The sequence below is a fragment of the Cariama cristata genome, unplaced genomic scaffold (assembly GCF_000690535.1).
Source record: "Cariama cristata isolate BGI_N322 unplaced genomic scaffold, ASM69053v1 scaffold8123, whole genome shotgun sequence".
Lineage (NCBI taxonomy): Eukaryota > Metazoa > Chordata > Aves > Cariamiformes > Cariamidae > Cariama > Cariama cristata.
In genome coordinates, this window is record NW_009610075.1 from 13277 (window position 1) to 31806 (window position 18530).

Sequence of the window (18530 nt, forward strand, 5' to 3'; positions counted from 1 at the left end):
TGTGGTTGGGTAAAGAAAATTTGACTGGAAATTGCAGTGGGAGGCAGCGATTTACTGATTTTTTTTTATTATTTTTTTTTTTTAATTCCCCTCAAGAGGGGTGGGGAACTGAAGAGGGGAAGCGACAGAGTTTTTTAAATGTGTGCAACACAAACAAAACTCCACGTTAGGTATTAGAGGCAAAGTGCTGACATCCAGTGCAGGTAGGTCTATGGGGAACTGGCGGGGCTAATTGTCGGACTTGAGGCATCTGAGCGGCTGTAGTCACTGACAGACCCTGTTCTTGAGCTGCTTCCACTTCGTCTCTTGAGCATGCTTGGGTGGAAATTGGCATGGCGACGGGCATGCTTTGTCAGATGGTCGCTGCGCATGAAGCGTTTCTCACAGAGAGGACAGCTGAACTTCTTTTCTCCAGTGTGAGTGCGGTAATGGCGGGCCAGCTCATCGGAGCGAGCAAACTTCTTGCTACATCCTTGCCAGTTGCATTCAAAAGGCCGTTCACCTGCAGGAAGCAAACATGGCATGATTAGAAGGGATAGCAATGTCTTCCATGTTTCTTTTGTAGGCAAAAGTTAGAATAAAAAGGTTAGGAGCAAGGTAGATGCCACTTGGCACTAATTGGATGGAGAAGGTGTTACTCTCTGCCAGGGAGGAGGCTGCTGTTGTATTCCAAGCCATTAAAAATTACTGTAAATAAAACTAGTGATACCCTATTTGATAACTGGATCTTCAGGGATGCTGGGCTCCTGATTCTTTCATGGATGTCACATTTCATATCTCTCTAGTCCACTGAACTTTTCTTCTGGACTTTGACAATATCTGTACTGAGCTCTATAGAATATTCACTTATTCCTCCAAGCTGTCCCTATGTCTGTCTGGCTAAATGTTGACGTTCAGAAGGTGTGATGAAATCTTTCTCTTCAGCTATTTAAAAACAATTATGGTGAAAATGCAAAATGGCCATTTTGAGGCACTGGATGCGAGGCTCTCACCTTGTATTCTCCACAGCCATGCCTGTGTTTTCTGCATTTGCTACAAGGTACTACAGCTTCTCTTGTTCACTGCCTTAGGGCTCATTTAGAAGTGAGGCAGGGAGCACGGTATTTCAATTAGGTAAGTGTGCCACATTGAAGGTAGTAGCCTTCTATCAATAGCTAACCTAAAAGCCATAACCTGTTACGCTTAAGGTAGGAGGAGTGACCAGTGAGCTCAAAGAAATAGCAGTCTGGTGACCTGATGCACTTCTCAACAGATCTTGGACATAGGAAACATCTCTCACAGGGCCAGATGCCTGTGCCATTGCATGGCTGTGCTGGAGGTCTGCACTTGGGCACGGTGGTAGATGTGCAGGCAGAGAAGCTCAAGCACTGGAGGTGAGCACAGGTCGCAGACAGAAGTAGCACATCTGGAATATATTGCCAGCTTTATCACTGATGTGCTGCATAGCCTTGGGCAACTCGTACTATTTGTTTCCATCCTTAGTTTCTGTTTGTTAAAAATGAAAACATCAAATCATGGAATGTGCTGTCTACTACTTCTGCATATTGGTTTGGTTCTTACTGTCACTGAGTCTGATCATCACATATTCTTTATTTGTTACTAATCTAGAACATCTTATTCTTTTGTGAATACACAGACTTAGCATTTTTTGTAGTTGTAATTTTTATAACTTCCTACTTGCATTAATCTTAATCTTTCTCATGCTGAATAGCCAGTTCAAGAGACCCAGAGAGCTATAAAAATTCTACACCAAAATAAGAAATAAAAGTTCTCCATACACTACACCAAATAGAAAATAAAGAAATAAATTAGCCTCCTGGAGAAATTCAATAAAACTTAATTAAAATTGTCTCATAGCAAAATTGACCCCAGCCAGCCTTCAATCTAATCAGCCAGTAATCTGTTTTAGATTCACAGATTTGGCCGTAACATTTATCTCCAGGATCTACTTAGGAGACTCCTGCTCAGAAAAGGAGATTTGTAGGTTCTTTTTCCCTCTGTTTATGAAGCTTCCAAGATACTTCAACCAACTCTCAAATAGTGTCTCAATGAACAGACAGGCAATTCTTTTTTTAAATAGGACTTTGTTCAAGAACACGGAGAAAGCAAGTGTCCCTGATGTTTCCTTGATTATTTAGGAGAAAGACCAAGGCTCATTAGACCAATTATTCTTAAGCACATTTTGTGGATTTCATTAGTTACACCTACAACTACTATGCATAATGATGGTGGTATCTGTACAGTACACAAGGGAGATTTGCATACGGAGAACGATGAACATCACCTCCTAAGTGATCTGCAAAAGGCAGCTAAGACGAACAGAACTGCTTTCAGTTGGCTTCCCCTGAACTAAAGCCTAAAAAACTTATGACCCCACAAACTTTTTTAAGAATAAAAACACTACCAACTGGTTTAATGGATATAGTTTTGTCACTTAAAAACCCCCATGCAAATCCATTCAATATCCTCCTTAGCCTTCTGCAAACTGTCAGGGACTCATCTCTCAGTCTGCTGACAGAAGGTGAAACAAACAGGAAACAAACATATTTTGGCTGTGTTTGTCATGTATCCAGTCATCTGTTGTTAGATACGCTCCTGCCTGTGGTAGGACAGGCCAGTCATCCCTTTTGTGTGACCAGATTCACTAGTCGTCTTCCTATGTTTTGGTCGTACAACAGATACACTTCTATGAGGACTTTGGGACCCTTGGGAAGAAAGGCAATGAGACATGGCCTGACAGCTAGATCTGGCCTGCAGAACTGAAGTTTCTTATCCCTGAGCTATAGCATTTTTTGGTATGGCAATGGCCTGTGGATGTTTCTCTTGCCCAAGTTAATTTTTTCTGTGTTTGTTTTCATTACAAATGGTATCAGTAAAAGTTCTTCACTAGAAGGGCTGCCCCATGAAATGACTGCTTTCAGACAAGGCAGGCCACAGTTAACGTGCAATGTTTTGCTTCTGCTGTTGACAACACCAAGAAGCACAAAGAAAATGGTATCTTTTCTTCTGATTAGTTAACATGACATCAGCTGCTTTTTTCTATGTCTAGCATTTGGTAGCCAGCAGCCTAATGAGAGAAGAGGTTCTGGAGCAGGATTGTGTAAGATCTGTGTTATCCAGCACTAACAGTCAGGTGATGAAGGTATTGCACAGCTTATCTCCCCCTCTCCTCACTGCACGTCAGATCTGGATAAGAACATTCAGGTTCCTACAAACCTGCCTGATTTGATGTTGTTGATAGTGGTGATGATTTGGGTGCTGAGCCAAAGGAAATGTGGCCTTTCTTCCACTATTTCTGCACTGTCCCCTGTTCACCTCCTTCCTAGGAACTATTTTATCCCCTCAGTCCTCTCTAGTCTTGATTTGATATCTTCTTGGTAGCTGCCTGCAAGTTTTTTTGCCAAATGGTTTTCCCCTCCATACACTCCCTGACAGCTGGCATCAGTCTAGTGGCAGTAAGTTCTCCAGAGTGCTTCCTAGCTTTAAGGTTTAGCAATACCTCCTCAGAGAAAAGCAGTACTGTGAGGAAATGCTGGGTGCCTTGTGTGAAGATAAAACAGTCATTATTGTTCATAAAAAATTAGTACACAGTCTGGAACAAAGTTTCTGCAGGGTATTAATTAAGACAAGACCTAGCTGCTGCTGCTCCAAAACCACATGTGGAAATTCACGGTCTGTCATCAGTTTCATCTCTCAAACAGAAGGGATGTGGTTTTCTGTGCAGGTAAGTTATATAAATGTCCTTTTACCGGCAGTGAAGCAATCAACAGAATGAGAGATTATATGAATTGATTGCCTAATCTCATTAGGGAACATGCAGCCACAGTACAACTTTCTTGCATAAGCAGTAACCCATGGACATACTGTACTCAACAAAGAGCTTTCACCATTAAAGCGGCTGTACATAGCACAATAAAGATTTTGAGCTCCATCTTAGGCAATGCTGAAGTTGGAATTTTACCTTTATAGGACGACTGCAGAATTTGATCCTATGAATTAATGTGGAAATGTTATCAAATATCTTAAATATGGCAGGAAACATGCAAGCATGTGAATGTGTTTATTGAGACAACAGTCAAGCATGTGAATGTGTCTACTGAGAGTCATAATGCTATGCCTCTTGGCAGTGGCAATAGTTTTGTGCATTATGAGCATTACTAGAAGGTCTCAAAGACAGATAAGTCTCCAAAAGATAAAGATGCTTGAAAATAAAGGAATCAAAAAGCAGCTCAGGCTTCTTTACTCTTCAGAGAGGCAGGCAAGAGCTGCCTTTAAAATATAAGAAATATTGTAATTTTTTTTATTACAATTTTAAATAGGTTTGGATTGCCATGTTTCAAATCCTACTAAACTGTAACCTTCCTAGCTCCTCTGCCAGAGCACATGACATCACATAACTTGTGTTTACAGTTACACAAGCTGATGGAAAAACATCACATTCAAGAATTAAATTCAACTGATCTTAACTGAAAATTACACAAGCAAGAAGATTTTTGGCTTCTTCCCGAACTCCACCCAGTCCAAAGAAAAAAATGTGTGTAAAGTTACATTAAGAAACTTGCAGTGTTCACTGAGTAAAAGTATGTGAGATCTGCAGGTGCACTAACTTCTGAATTCACTTCAGTGGCACAGATCTAGCTACTCGTGCTGCTTATATTGTATATATTAGACATATATTGAAACGGGAATTTCCAAGAGCAGACCACCAGAGGAACCACAGAGTTGCCTGGGCTATAGAAAGAACATTAAAAAAAAAGTGTACCTCTCTTCTCTCCTGCTGGAAGGGATTGAGAAACAAGTAGAGCCAGCCTGTTCTTATATTATATAAAGGTCCTTTGTATTATTCTGTATTTGACAATCATTATCTATACTGAGACATCTATATGTAGTTACAGGAAACAAAATCTACAGAGATGATGGAACCAGATCTGATGTCTACTGAGTTTTATTTGTACCGTAATTTTAGTGCACTCTTGACTTTACCCCAATCCACACATCGTTTTGAGGACTCCTTTCCTATATAGTGACAACTCCTGTACAGACCCTGGAGTAATCTGCTTCCTGTTTCACCAATTCATCTGTGTGATATCCAGCATTTGAATACCAATTAAAAGTGATACTAAGTACTGTGTAGGCCTGAGCATGCTTAAAAAATAACCTACTAGTGACTGAAATGCCAAAACAGATTGAGACACCTGTGATTCCAACTATTTTCATAATAACAATGCAAAGATTAGGCAATCATATCTGAACAATTTGAAATCTGATAACCACTGCCCTACAGATTAAAGTATTACTAAGTCAAACCATGTATTGGGAGCCATTTTTTCAATTTAATTCATGTAGTAGCTATGCACATTATGTTAGCATCTTCAAGCATATGCCAAGGCCATGCAGTAACAAAGAAATTTGTATCCTGGGAATTCCACAAGCGCCTGCAAAACCAGAAACAGTAAGCCAGAAACATTTTTCTGTGATCTTTAATCTGTTCTGCTGCTTCGCAGAACAGAATTGTATGTTGTTATGAAAACAGACTGGAAACTTGAACATGCTGCTCTGTGCTATACTTATATTTCTACATTTTTATATACATAATTATGGGTATATTTGGAAACACAGATCAGCAGGCTGGGTGGGGAGGATGAAGGGCAGACAGTTAAATAGAGATATGACTGAAGCAGCCTTCCTCCAAGAGAGGAAATGCTATCCTGGGAAAAAACTATGTTTCTTGAAACTGGCCGTTAGAAAAGGTCATCTTTCAATAGCACTGATATGTATTTATGAATATTTTGTTTTTCTCTTGTTTATAAACAAGCCCTTAACCTTCTAAGTGCAAAAGACAGAATAATGCATAGCTTTGATGTTAGATGAATGGTGTTTCTCTATCAAGTATTTAAAAAGAGATGAAAAAAAATTCCAAAGCCTCACAATTCCCAGTTCCTATAAACTGAAACCAGTTAGTTTTAAACCCATGATTTTGAGGTGACATTTCATAACCAAACAAGCCAAATGCAGTGATGTTTTTTGCATCTGCTTTTGTGTGTCTGTCCAACAGCTTTTGAATGTCTCGGCTACTTTCAATCAGCAATATTAAGCTTGACTAGTTCTGGGAAAATGAGGAAGTTTTAGTAATGTTCTCAGTGAAAAGAAAAGTTACAGCGCGAATTTGACTGTCACTAGACACTAGAAACGCAATACGGGAGTGTGGTATGAATGCCCAAATCCAAGAAAAGCTTCAGTCAGAATTCACACGTTATTAGATGCTGGGACGTAACACTCCCCAAGCCCCTAGGACACACAGCAACAAGGAGCAAGGTTGCATTAGCACCTGCTGACAGAAGCATGCGTGTTCCTCCTGTTTCCATTATCTGTGATGTGACCTTTTTTAGGAACTGGAGTTCTGAGATTTCCAGCAGGCACAGACCCAGGCATCAGGTACAACCTCACTTTAAAGTGTGGGCATCTTTATTTTAATCTTAATAAATCCAGTCATTAAATTGATAAATTAATGGATCTTATGGTTTCTATGTGCACAGGAAACTACTACTGAGCAGGAGCTGCAACAGCTACCATTATTTAAATCCTTGGTTTATTTTCTGTACCTTAACATTTTCATTGAGTTATTTAGACATATATTGAAACGGGAATTTCCAAGCTGCAAGTTTACATTTTAAGTGAATGTGTGTTACTGTTTGCTCTGGAAGTGCTTGTATTGCCCGATCTGGAAGCACAGATTACACCATGTGACTTATCTGTATAACCACAGCTAACTAGAACAACTCAAATAGCAAATGACGAGCACACATTCAGATACTAAAATGATAATGGCTACAATGCTAGAAAAATGTAAGTACTGCAAAATTCCTCCCCTAGCCTTAACCACAGTCAGGTCCGCCCAAGAACCAAAATAACTGATTTGGTATGTTCCATGCAGCTATCTGGTCCTTCTTAAAAATATTACCACTCACTTTCACCATAGCAGAACAATCTTTTATTTATTTTTTTAAAACAGATTATGCTCTATCAGTTATATTCTAGGCCTTTATTTCAAACTTGTTCAATAATATCTTAAATCTCACTTTACAATAATTTTAGCTACTTTATTTTTATCAGCCACATTTGCTTCTCTCTTGTCAAGGCAGAATTATTCTAGCCTTTTTAGGCTTTTTTTTTTCCAGGACACTCCATCACATAATCTTTCTGTTGTCTAAAATATGCATTCCATGGCTTTACTGAATCCCTTTTCAAACTGGGATGCCCAAGCTGAACTGCTCTGTGTGAGTTTCTATAGATTAGCACTTTTAAAATACCCATGTTTTTTATCCTGCAATTTTTGCACAGTGAAATAAGAATCTGAAATTTGAGCCTGTTATCTTTACCAAGTCATTTTCTGCCTACCATATTAACTCCTGTTTGACTCTTGTTTAGTTCTCAATTTCTCTCTGCTGAAGCACACCACTGTGTGTTCAGTACATTAAGCTCCATGTTCCACTCCCAGCTAAAGCCTAGTTCCAGACCACTTCACACAAACAACTAGTAAGTAGCTGAAAGTTATGTTTCAGAATCTGGAAAATAAATCTTACAGCAAATTGGCTTTAAAATGAAATGGCTAAAAATTTAATAAAAAGACATATTGCTACATCCTTTGCTAAGGTTTTGAATGAAAGAGTGAAATAAAGGTGGGAACTATGTGGATAGCTTATTTTCTGCTCTATTGAAAAATTAAAAAAACTTTGAACTGCAGAAGAATTCAGCAAACCAAGAAGCCCATAGTAATTTTATTTTTGGTTGACTAAAATGTTTTCCTTCTTTTGGGTGTTTTTTTTTGTAATGCTACTGTCACCGTTTAAGCCTGGGCTGGCTCTTAAAACGGGTGTCAGACCGTTAATTCCTTTAGCTTTGGGGACGATTTTCAACACAATGACGATGCTAATCTGAAAGGCATCAATGAAACACACTATCACAACTTTTCTGAAATAAAAAAAAATCAGCCTGAACAATCTGCTGAGTTTAACTGGCACACAGTTCTGTTCTTCATAAAAGACTACTTGTCAGTAAACAACTGTTTGCCAAAAATATAGTTTCTATAGTTCTTGCTAATAAAGAAATGCGAAATTATTAATATTCTTCATTAACATTTCTTAGCAGCGTTCCCTCCATGATTAAATGCCTGACATTTTTATTAGGTGACTAACTGGAGATCTGATCTTCTAAGGGAATAATTTCATTTGTGTTTTCAACTTCCAGTGGACTCCCCATGTTTATAAGCACAAAGATTTTTCAAAGACAGCCAACTAACCAGCCAAGTGTAAGGACCACAAATGTCTATCCTCCCCTTCACAGAGAAATCTTGGAATAGATTTTAGATCTATGTGGAGAATGTGACTGAGAATATGCCCTCTAGCATTGCAGTCTGGCCCAAGGAGTCTTAAGTGATTCCCTACAGCATCTTAAGTACAAGAAATTTATTTTTCAGTGTTATGCTAAGCTGCCTTGGTTCCCTTATACATTTGTCCTCCTGACTCATTTTGCAAACTGTTGTTAAGTGATGCAGCCCTTCAAAACACTGTGTCTGTTTTGAGCTCTCCCCTCAAAAAGTGCAAAGACGCACTACTGGCGTGGCAAAGAAGTAAACAGCCCAAAATCCATGCCAGAAATACCAAGCATATTTTCCAAACATATACTTTTATGACTTTCTCCACACTGATACGGAATGTTACAGTTCCATGGATATATAGTGAACTGTATTGGTTTTTTTCTCTCTAGCTACATTTATGTTGTAGTCTCTCTCTTTCTCTGCTAGGGAGTACTCCAAAAATTAGGTAATCCTGCTGGGCAATTGAGAAATTAAATTCTTTCCCATCAATTGAAAACCATAAAAAAGTCATAAAAAAACCCTTCAGGAATTCCACAGTTTGAAATTCACCTCTGTGTCTGTAGACCTGAGCACTGAGAGTCTGACGCTACTTGTTTTAGTGCACCCTTGCACTAAGATACATACTACTTGTCATTGCTAATATTAGGCTTTCTCCTGTGCAGTTTGTCACTTGCTGGTTTCTGAAGAGTTCACACTTTATCTCTTCTCCCTTCCTTACAGAACCTCTCCCTGTCTTGTATGTTCCTTCCTCTTTTGAAACTACAAAAAATCAGTAGCACTAGGCCAGGGGCTTGGGTAGCTCTGAAGTCCATTATACAGACTACATCAAAACTGGGACTGTGTAAACATAGTTATATTTGTGTGTCTTAAATATGTTAAAGAGTTTTTCTCTTGAAACACAATCAGATACAAAATCGGTAAGGTGAGTTTAGCCTTAGAGATTCCTTCCTTTTGTGATGGGGGTCTCGACATATAGACACGAATCTTTGAAATACATCCCTTCTATTAGTAGTAACAGAAGTATTTAAAGCTACTTTAGCAAAGAGGCTGAATTAGCTGAATAAAGCATTGAACCAAGGCACTTTTATAACTTTCTGAATAATTAATTAACCTAGTCATATGCTCACCGCTTAGGTAAGAATGTGTGCATCTGACTTCTCAACCTGATGCATCAGTAGAATCCAGCAGAATAGAAAAGCCAGCAGAAAGACAACTCTGGAACTAAAAGCTGAGAAATGAAAGTGAGGGAACAGAGATACGTGTGATTTGTAAAACAGTCCTATGGCTTAGAGATTCCTCATCATTCTTCTACCCAAGGGTTGCAAGCTACCTGCAACAACTAGCAAAATGAAGGGAGTTCATTTAGTGAAGGGAGATGAGGGCATCCTTGCCTTTGCTGTCCTCCCCAGCTTCCCACCATAAAATTGCTAGTAGCCATGACGAGAAGGTAAAGAAACAATATTCTTGTTGGTATCTAAAGCACTGAAATTTAGCAAAACAGCTCTAAGTAATATCTTTATATGTATGCTGCTGAGATTCCGTAACAATATTTAATGCATTGTACCTGTTTTTCTCCTTTCTCTTCTTTGTAAGTTATTTCTAACAGTAAGACACAGGTAACACCTTTGAATATGCTAACTATCTGTCAAACAACAAGGTCGTATGTCAGCATATTTGAAAAATACACATTACACTAACTATTCAGCACATCTACCACAGCACTCTGCATGAAGGGGTTTCACAGGAAGGCTACTTCTGCTCCATGCCAGTCTTCCTTGCCTAAAACCCCAAACTGTTTCTTTCACGCATAGTGAGGTTATATTGTTGCCTCTCCAAGCAGCTAATGATTGTATAATCCATATACATCTTCATTTGCTTTGCGCCTAAGCTTGTGGAGAATGCTCTCATTTAAAAAATAGTTATTAATGTATTGCTTGCTTTAGTCAGAGCTGTGTTGTGTTTGAGGTTGTAGATAAGGTTAGTTGCAAACTAGAGAGGAAATGGATGGTGGTAAAGTATGGTGTCAGACAGATGTCACCATTCCCGTCACCTTTTTTCTCACTAGTCTGAAATGTGGCACAGTTAAAAGGAATGGGAGAGTAACAGAGAAGAGTCAAAGAGACCATAGGAAAGGGCTTGCGGGTGAAATTCTGTGGCCTTACAGTGAAGTCAGCCCATGTGGTTGCAAAGTGTGCTCCTGGCCACTTCTAGAACTATAAATCACAGCAGTCTCAATGAAAGCAAATACTGGAGCAAATACTGTAAGTTTAAACTAGGAACTCAGTATCATTTGTACCATTTATACCGTGTCTTTAGTATGCATTGATTAGCTGCTGTAAATGCCACTTGGCCTCACAGCTCTTACAGGCAGATGAAAGGAAGGAGGAACCCTCTCTAGCCTTGCTCAGTGAACAAAACTAGCTTCCATCTCTGCCATTTCCTGACCCTAGGTAGTGCTGTATGTTGTACACTTGAAGGCCAGGGTGCATCACTAAGCTGGACATTGGGTGTAGTATTTTCCTCTTCGCTTTTTGTGATGTTCTTAGCAAAGTGTTTCTGGGGAGTTACTCATCATACACAAATGCAGTAAGAGCAATTCTTTTCTGATGTAAATTTGCTCATTAATACCTTGGGTACTCAGGTTAGCCATGTCAGGTAAGAAAGAGATGCATATGTATGTTTTCTGCTCACAGAAGTATAAAGAGCATGAAAGATGTTCCCCACATCTCAGAGGGCAGGTAAAGTTTACTTTTGATGACTAGAAAAAAAAATGTACAACTTTGTCGTAGCAACAGCATTACTGCTATATCTTCTAGATGGCCTTGTCAAAACCTACATATATAGTACTACTCTTCTCTCTTTTCTGTTGTATTTTCTGTAGTCTTTCCATGTGACTGCACTGATAGCATGTACACTTTAAATGCACTGTCAGTACAGCAATACCTCTTAGTCTGTAAAATTGTCTGTAATCAAAACTTCAGCTACTCTTACAAAGGTAGGAATCCATCAGCCAGAACAATGGTAATGTTACACGATTATATGAGATGGTGTACATGCATACAATGCATGCAATTTCAAAGATAAGGTATAAATCTCCTTACAGTTCTGTATGGATTTATCATCATTATCTAATGCTGCTCTTCTGTTGATTCTGTCTTAACTGTGAAGCATAACGTTCACCATTTCACTCTCCTTCCCAAAAGTTGTGACACACAACCAAAATAGAGACCTCCCATCTGAGAAAAGAGGAACACCTGAGCCATCAGGATATCCATGAGGTTGGAAACTTACCCTACCTAGCAGGGACAACTTCCATGTCTAGGTGAGTGTGTAGACTAGAATGGACCCTGTCTGCCCCACAGGAATAACTTCTATAGATTGTGCTTCCATTAAATGCAATGCCTTTGTTTACATGGACTTTTGCCACATCCTATTATAAAAGCAGCATTTTTTCCATCTGCTGCTGGAATCTATGAGTAAACAATGCTCTTTTACCGAGTACCAATGACAGGCCTAACTCTTGAAAAACAAAAGGCAACAGCCTCAGTGGCAAAGAGCTTATGTTCTAAAATAATGTAAACTAAATGTTGGGGTTTCTGTGAAAGTTAAGCACCCGCAATTGCTGTATGTAATTTCTGTTCAGTAAGCCTAAAACTCTTACTGGGCCTCCTTATCTCTGAGGCATTAAATCCTAGACTAGTGCTCAGTAAAACAGCTGAAATGCCACTAATTTAAAAGAGCAGCAACTTCCACTTGATTTTCTCTCTCCTGTGGCTTGTTCCAAGAATGGAGATCAAGAGCTGACCCTTTGACTTTGCACTTAAATGTGAGATAATTAAACTGTGTTATGCTGAAATGATGAAGTGATGAATTCTGGGGAGAGGAAGATGTGTCTTAGCTATGTGTACTTTCCAAGCCACACTGAAGTATCAGACTCTTTGCAACGAGAGGGACTCTGGAGCTCCTTACAGTAGCCCTTTTATTACTATATTTCTCTAATTTGTTCTACTCAGATCTAAGAATGTAAGAAAGGAGGATGATTAGTAAAACCTCTATTGTGAACAGAAAATAAATGAAAAAACCACCATAAACAGAACCTCTAAACACATCTGGGTATTACTGAATAACAAAACTAAAAAATGGGAGATTTTTTTTCTTTTCCATTGGTCAATTACACTTTTTAATAAATATACTTCAAAAGAATACTAGGGTTGCAAAACCAAAAAATGTAAGTGCTAATCAGCAAATCTGACCTATTGCATCACCCCAGTAAAGTAATTTCAGCCTAGAATTCTTGCCTTGAGCCAAAAATTTGTTGTTTAAAGGGCTTTCTTGATTCCTTATGTACAAAGCTCGTGTCTTCAGCATAGGTCAGAGAAGGCTGGCCTCTTAAAACATAACAGAGACTAACATCAATGAAGGTATGTGGGATTTTTTTCTTCTTTTTCTGTCATGTTGACAAGCCAATTCAAACCTTTTAAAGTGACAAGGGACTAGAAGGGGGCTCCTCAAATGTACATAATAATACAGTGTTTTTATCAAATGAGTCCAGTTAAAACTTGAAAAGGAAAGTAATAATATGGACCTTGATGAATATATATGCTGGACTGAAATCTTGTTTAGTCATTTGCAGTCTCATGTTACTTCTGTTCTAGCACACCAGCATGCTGATTTGTTGTCTGCTACAAGCTGATGGTTTCAGCTGCACCACTCACCCTCTGTTAGAGCAAATAAGGTGATTAATGAAAATGTTATGCAGGCAGCAACTGAGGCCAAAAAAAGAAAACTCCCCAGACTTCATTCTCCCTCCTCCAGGAGGGAAAAAAAATCTTACCCATAGCTGACACAAATGAACCAAATCCATCTACAGGGAATGCGTAGTTAAGGTACGTACAGAAACATGATGTTTCCATTACAAACTGCTGTCGGGATCTTTCCTGTGCTGCCTCGGAATTGCTTACTCTGCTACCCAGCCCACTCTGCAAACTCCAAACAGCTCCAGAGCAGACATCTGACTGTTAGCAGCTCCATGAGAACTCTAAAGAGTATTACACTCCTTGGCATCCTGTCTTTCTCCAGTCCACTCTTACAGTGGAAAAAATGATTACATGCTCACTATAGGACACTTCCCCCTCTTCCAATCTGTGCTACCTCTTCTTGAAACCTGGGATTACATCTCAACAGAGCTGACAGTCTAACTGTCAAGCCATTCATTCTCAATGGTGTGGTCTTTACACAGAGAAATTATACGTGTAGCAGAATTAACCAGTAAGTATTCATTGGTCAAATGGCAGGAACTGAAAATGCAATGTAGTGACTTCTAAATGTCATAACTGCTTCTTTGGAGATTCTCTTGGGAACGTATCTCAACAGATAACTGTGCTCCTTTTTTGATCAATGTGATGACCTATCTTTCCTCAGCCTTCAGCGTGGGACACAGGTTATTCCTTGCTCTTCTAACAACCCAAGGGTCTTCTCTCTCTACCTGAAAATGCTTTCATCTAGTCCTTGTTGCAAAATTCTAGTTAGTTTACTCAGATGGTCTTAAATTCTAATTTATCTGAGTTTTGATCACTGTGGGAGGTAGGAACTTAAAAGTTAGATCAAACCTAAAAACTCGAACCTGAAGATGCTTGTATTGCAAGAATGTTTGAAATCAAACTGAAACATCACAAACCATCCCTGTCTGTACGATGAACACAGAAACAACCTCTGTAGTGGTTTAGACTGCTTTCAATGAAAGCCTACCTCACAAATAATTTTTGTGGTGGCTTTCATAAAAAAATTTGCATAGTCACGTTCCTGATCTCTGGTTTGACAAATGAAATGTTTTAAGTGGGAGGGCAATTAAATAGGTAATGACAACTTACATTCATTTGGTGTGAGTTGTGGGTGAATTCATACTGAAATTGTGACACTTTGGCTCTGTGAGCTTTACCCAGCAGCTGCGTGAATAACTGCAAAGAAGGAATCATATGACCCCTTGAATCAGTCTTTTCTCTGTTGACATATCAATGACTTTTTTATTGTTCTATTCTACTTAAACCAGAAAACCGCTTTTAAAAGCAAAGCTTATCAAATTAATGAAAGGTTGTCCTGCTATGCAAAATAACAGATTAAAGGATTATTCATCTAAACTGAAACCTGTACTTTATTTATCTGAATTCTGGAAGATGTTGAATGTCATCTGCCTCCAACTGAAGTCCACATACTTTGGCATAAATAGACATTGCAGGTAAGTTATGTCATTTTATGTGCACAGCATCTCCCAGGATTTGGGGACAGGATGAGATTTCTTTTTGCTGGAAGCCAAGCAAACTGAAGTTAGTGAAGTTGTCTTTGGCTATAACTGTGAAATGTCTCTTTGTGAACTTTTGAACTGTTTAATCAACAACCTCACAGTAACACAGTATGCATGAAACATGGGACTTCAGCCTTTGTAAGTACAGCTAAAGCTGTAAAGCTGAGTTGAAAAATCTGATACTGAGAGTTTATTGCAACTATATGGAGGAGAGAGGGAGTTGGAATTTCGTTTTATTTTTATTCTCATTCTGGATGAATTGCTTTGCCAGAGAGTAAGGTGGTGCTGAAGTAGTTTATGAGCAGCATCAGTCGATGACCATCTGGAGCATCCAGCTTCAGGGAATCAGCAGCTCTGTAAAGGAGTTTTATGGGCTGATAATCAAACCAGTAAGTCTGTTGCTTGACACCAGAGAGCTACCATTCAAGGTACGCATAAACTCGTTGCATACACTTCAGAAATCTTCTGCCTAGATTGTAAAGCCACTCTTCCTGTTTAAACTAGGATTCAGGTTTTTGTTTTTAATAAAGGAACCAGCTTCTATGATAACCACACTAGGTTTATGGTTGATAATCTTAAAGGTCCTTTCCAACCTCAATGATTCTATGATTCTATAACAGCTGTAACCATATTCTAACGTGCTCACTTTTAAAGCAGGTCAACTTTTTAGAAAAGACAATACTTGCAGTTCAACATTTAACTCCTGCAAATCTCATTTATATGTTCTACTCTGACAATACCTGAGGCACTAGTAATTTATGTATTGGCAAGTAACAGGGATCTTTCTACTACAACTTGTCTACCTGTACAGCAACTGCATTTTTACATGATAGCTATGACCTTTAGAATTCAGAGTCTCTGCTAAGGAATCACTCACACAGTAAAATGGTTTACATGTCAAGAGGCTTTTAAAGTACTTTCAGAGAGAGAAACAGAGAGATAAAAATATAGAGAAAAAAGTTTATTTTGCATCTCCCCATCTAGCAGTCTCCTTCAACCACAGCTGTATGAAAAGAAAAAAAAGCACCAGTTACCTGCTCCTGTCTAGTTTCAGCTTGTTTTTCAGTCTTTTCTATGTGTTAATTCTTTAAAACTACAAATGTGTGTGAGCACACACATCTCTAGGTCTCATTCTCAGATATAGGCAGAAAATAAGAGCAGGTTTTCAACAATTGTCACTGATGAGGCTGTCTTTTAATTTTGGCTGCCTTAATGTTTTAATCACTGAAGTGAACCTGTAGGGATGTTCTCTGAAAAATCAGGCTCCTATCCAATGTCTCAAGCTGTTTCTGAAAGCATGTGTTATCACCTTGGCCATATTCTATACAAAATGGAAATAAATCAGATTTTTAATGAGATTCCCTTAGCATTTCTCCTTAGATGGACTTGCCAAGCAACTTCTCCCTAAGCCTGCAAGACTTCAGGCATCAATAAGTCACATGGAGGGGGGTACATCATGTGACAGAAGAGAGGCTGTTTTATTAGACTGCAATAGAGGAGCATTGCTGCTAGAGCACTGTTTCTCTGAACATTAACACCCACAGTATAACACACCCTAGGTGCAGCTCAGCTCCTGCGATCTCTCCATGTTTTATGGTCATTTTGCAGGACAGCTGGTTGCAGGGTCACTAGGGAGACTAGCCTCACCAGCTGTGTCTGACGTGTGGGGTCATGGCGTAGGAGAGAGGCCATGATGAGTGCTGGAAATGAATGAATGAAGTATGTGGTTGTGGAGGAGTACAAGTCAGGAGCCAATTATCTGAGTATGACTCTGGATGTGAAACATAACTGAAAAGCTAAGAGCTTAAGTAGAACACAGACATATTTCAAAGACAGCTTTGTCAAGGGCATCTTGGTATATATAACTTTGAAAACACCTCTCCCTTCTTTTGAAGCAACTATCTGATCATGTACTCACATTCAGAAATCAGCTGGATTCCTTTTTTCAAAAGGAAATACTACTTTCAATACTTTCCTTTTTCAAAGAAGTATTGAAAGGAACATCTTTACTATTTCGAAATTTACCAAATTACACATACATACAAGCATGGCCTCTTTATCAGCTATAACTCTATTTTCCCTTGCATGCCATGCCCATGTCTTCATTGCTTGCCTTTACAGAGCAGTCTAGCCTTAAAACCAGTTATTTCTCACTACAGAACGTGGTTTATACATATGAATCATGCTAGAAGGGCTGCCCAACAGCCACCATTTTCTCTATAAGTACTTTAAAAGCCTCTTGACATGTAAACTATTTCATTGTGTGAGTGATTCCTTAGCAGAGATTTTGAATTCTACAGGTCATAGCTATCATGTAAAAATGCAGTTGCTGTACAGGTAGACAAGTTGTAGTAGAAAGATCCCTGTTACTTGCCAAAACATAAATTACTAGAGCCTCAGGCACATTTATTCATGCTCTGTTACACTTCTTCACTTAAGAAGTAAGCAGGTCTACTCTCGAATAGGCCTGCTCTTTTGGGTGAGAAGAGGAAACCTGGTGGCATTTCCAGCTTTTTGAAATGGTGCACCTGTTCCTTGCATATGCAGGAAATTAGTTGACCACAATTTGCATGCCCAAAGCAGAAGGGCTAATGAAATACTCTGCAAAATACGAAGATTTTTCAGGAGAAGTTTCCTGTGATGGAAAAGTTCTGTGAAATACAGTAGGAAATGCATATTATTTTAAACTATTGCTGTGAAATTCTAACAGATGTCCCTGCCATGTAACTCTGCAGGCTAGCTCCAAAACCCTATGCAAAGGACATAATTTTTACTTTGAAAAAGATCATAGAAGTTCCCAGCTGTTCTTATTTCCATCTAGTCCTGAATCTGGGAACTACAAAATTATTTGAACCTGACTTCCTGTCCGTACTCCTAGGTCCTGCTGAGCACAACTCTGGAAGCTATGAGGGGTCTCGGGTTGGGATTCAGGAATTGCAGTATGCAGAGCTGCAAGGTTCATAAACTTGAGTAATCTGGAGGTTCTGTTACAACAGACTGACTCTAAATAAAACCAAAGAAAACAGGAATTGCAACTTCATGAGTTGTATTGCATCCTGAGTTAGGTTTGGGGGATTGAGACGATCTGACTATTGCTGTTGCAGCTTGACAGGGCCAAACAGGACAGTTTATTATTCCTACAAAAGACATGATGCACAAAGTACTTTGACCTTGAATTTCAGCTGATTCTTTGAAACTTGTTTCTACTTTCTTTTGAAAAGAAAAGTTTCTACAGCTCAAGTTTAGGATTGTTACTCTTTGTGAATAATGGACAAATAAGAGAAAATCTTAGTCTTAGGAAAAATGATACATCATTACACTGCACATAAACAGGTATGTGTTTACCATTTTTTTAAAAAGATACATAACTTCAGCACTGTAAAGTTCTATACACAATGCTGTCTGCAGGCTCATAGATGCACATTCGTAAATCATCTTTTCAGTGTAACCGCTTTGTTCTGTTACTCAAGGCTGTAAATGCTGTTAAGAGAATAAATTCACCACCCTGGCTGAGGCAGCTAGGTCCTCTTCCCATGCCTTAATATATGGGAGAAGGAACTGGACTCAAGAAATGTCCACACAGAAAGTAACACAGAAGCTGGAAGGATTAGAGTTGATTATTCACTAATGGCTGCTGTGGAGTTCTGTACCCACAGGAAGGAGCTGCAACAGTGTTTTATAACCAGAAGAGTCAAAACCAAGCTTGACTTAAGAACTTAGGATCATTTCTATATTCTTAAAAAATAGATATTAAAAAATACAAAGGTAGTCTGATTTCCAAGTGAAAAATAGTTGCGCTTGTCCTTGAAGCTGCAATGAATATACTCAAATGAAAAGTGTTCTAGCACAATC

The 18530-nt window shown here is 38.9% G+C and overlaps 1 protein-coding gene across 1 annotated transcript in view; it reads right to left on the reverse strand.

The window, feature by feature from the left end:
- Nucleotides 1-209: 209 nt before the first annotated feature.
- Nucleotides 210-18530, reverse strand: part of KLF13 (Kruppel-like factor 13) — a 31387-nt gene continuing 13066 nt past the window's right edge. Inside the window, exon 2 of the mRNA XM_009697751.1 lies at nucleotides 210-502. Coding sequence (XP_009696053.1) covers nucleotides 210-502 — 293 coding nt within the window. The remainder of the gene's footprint in view (nucleotides 503-18530) is intronic.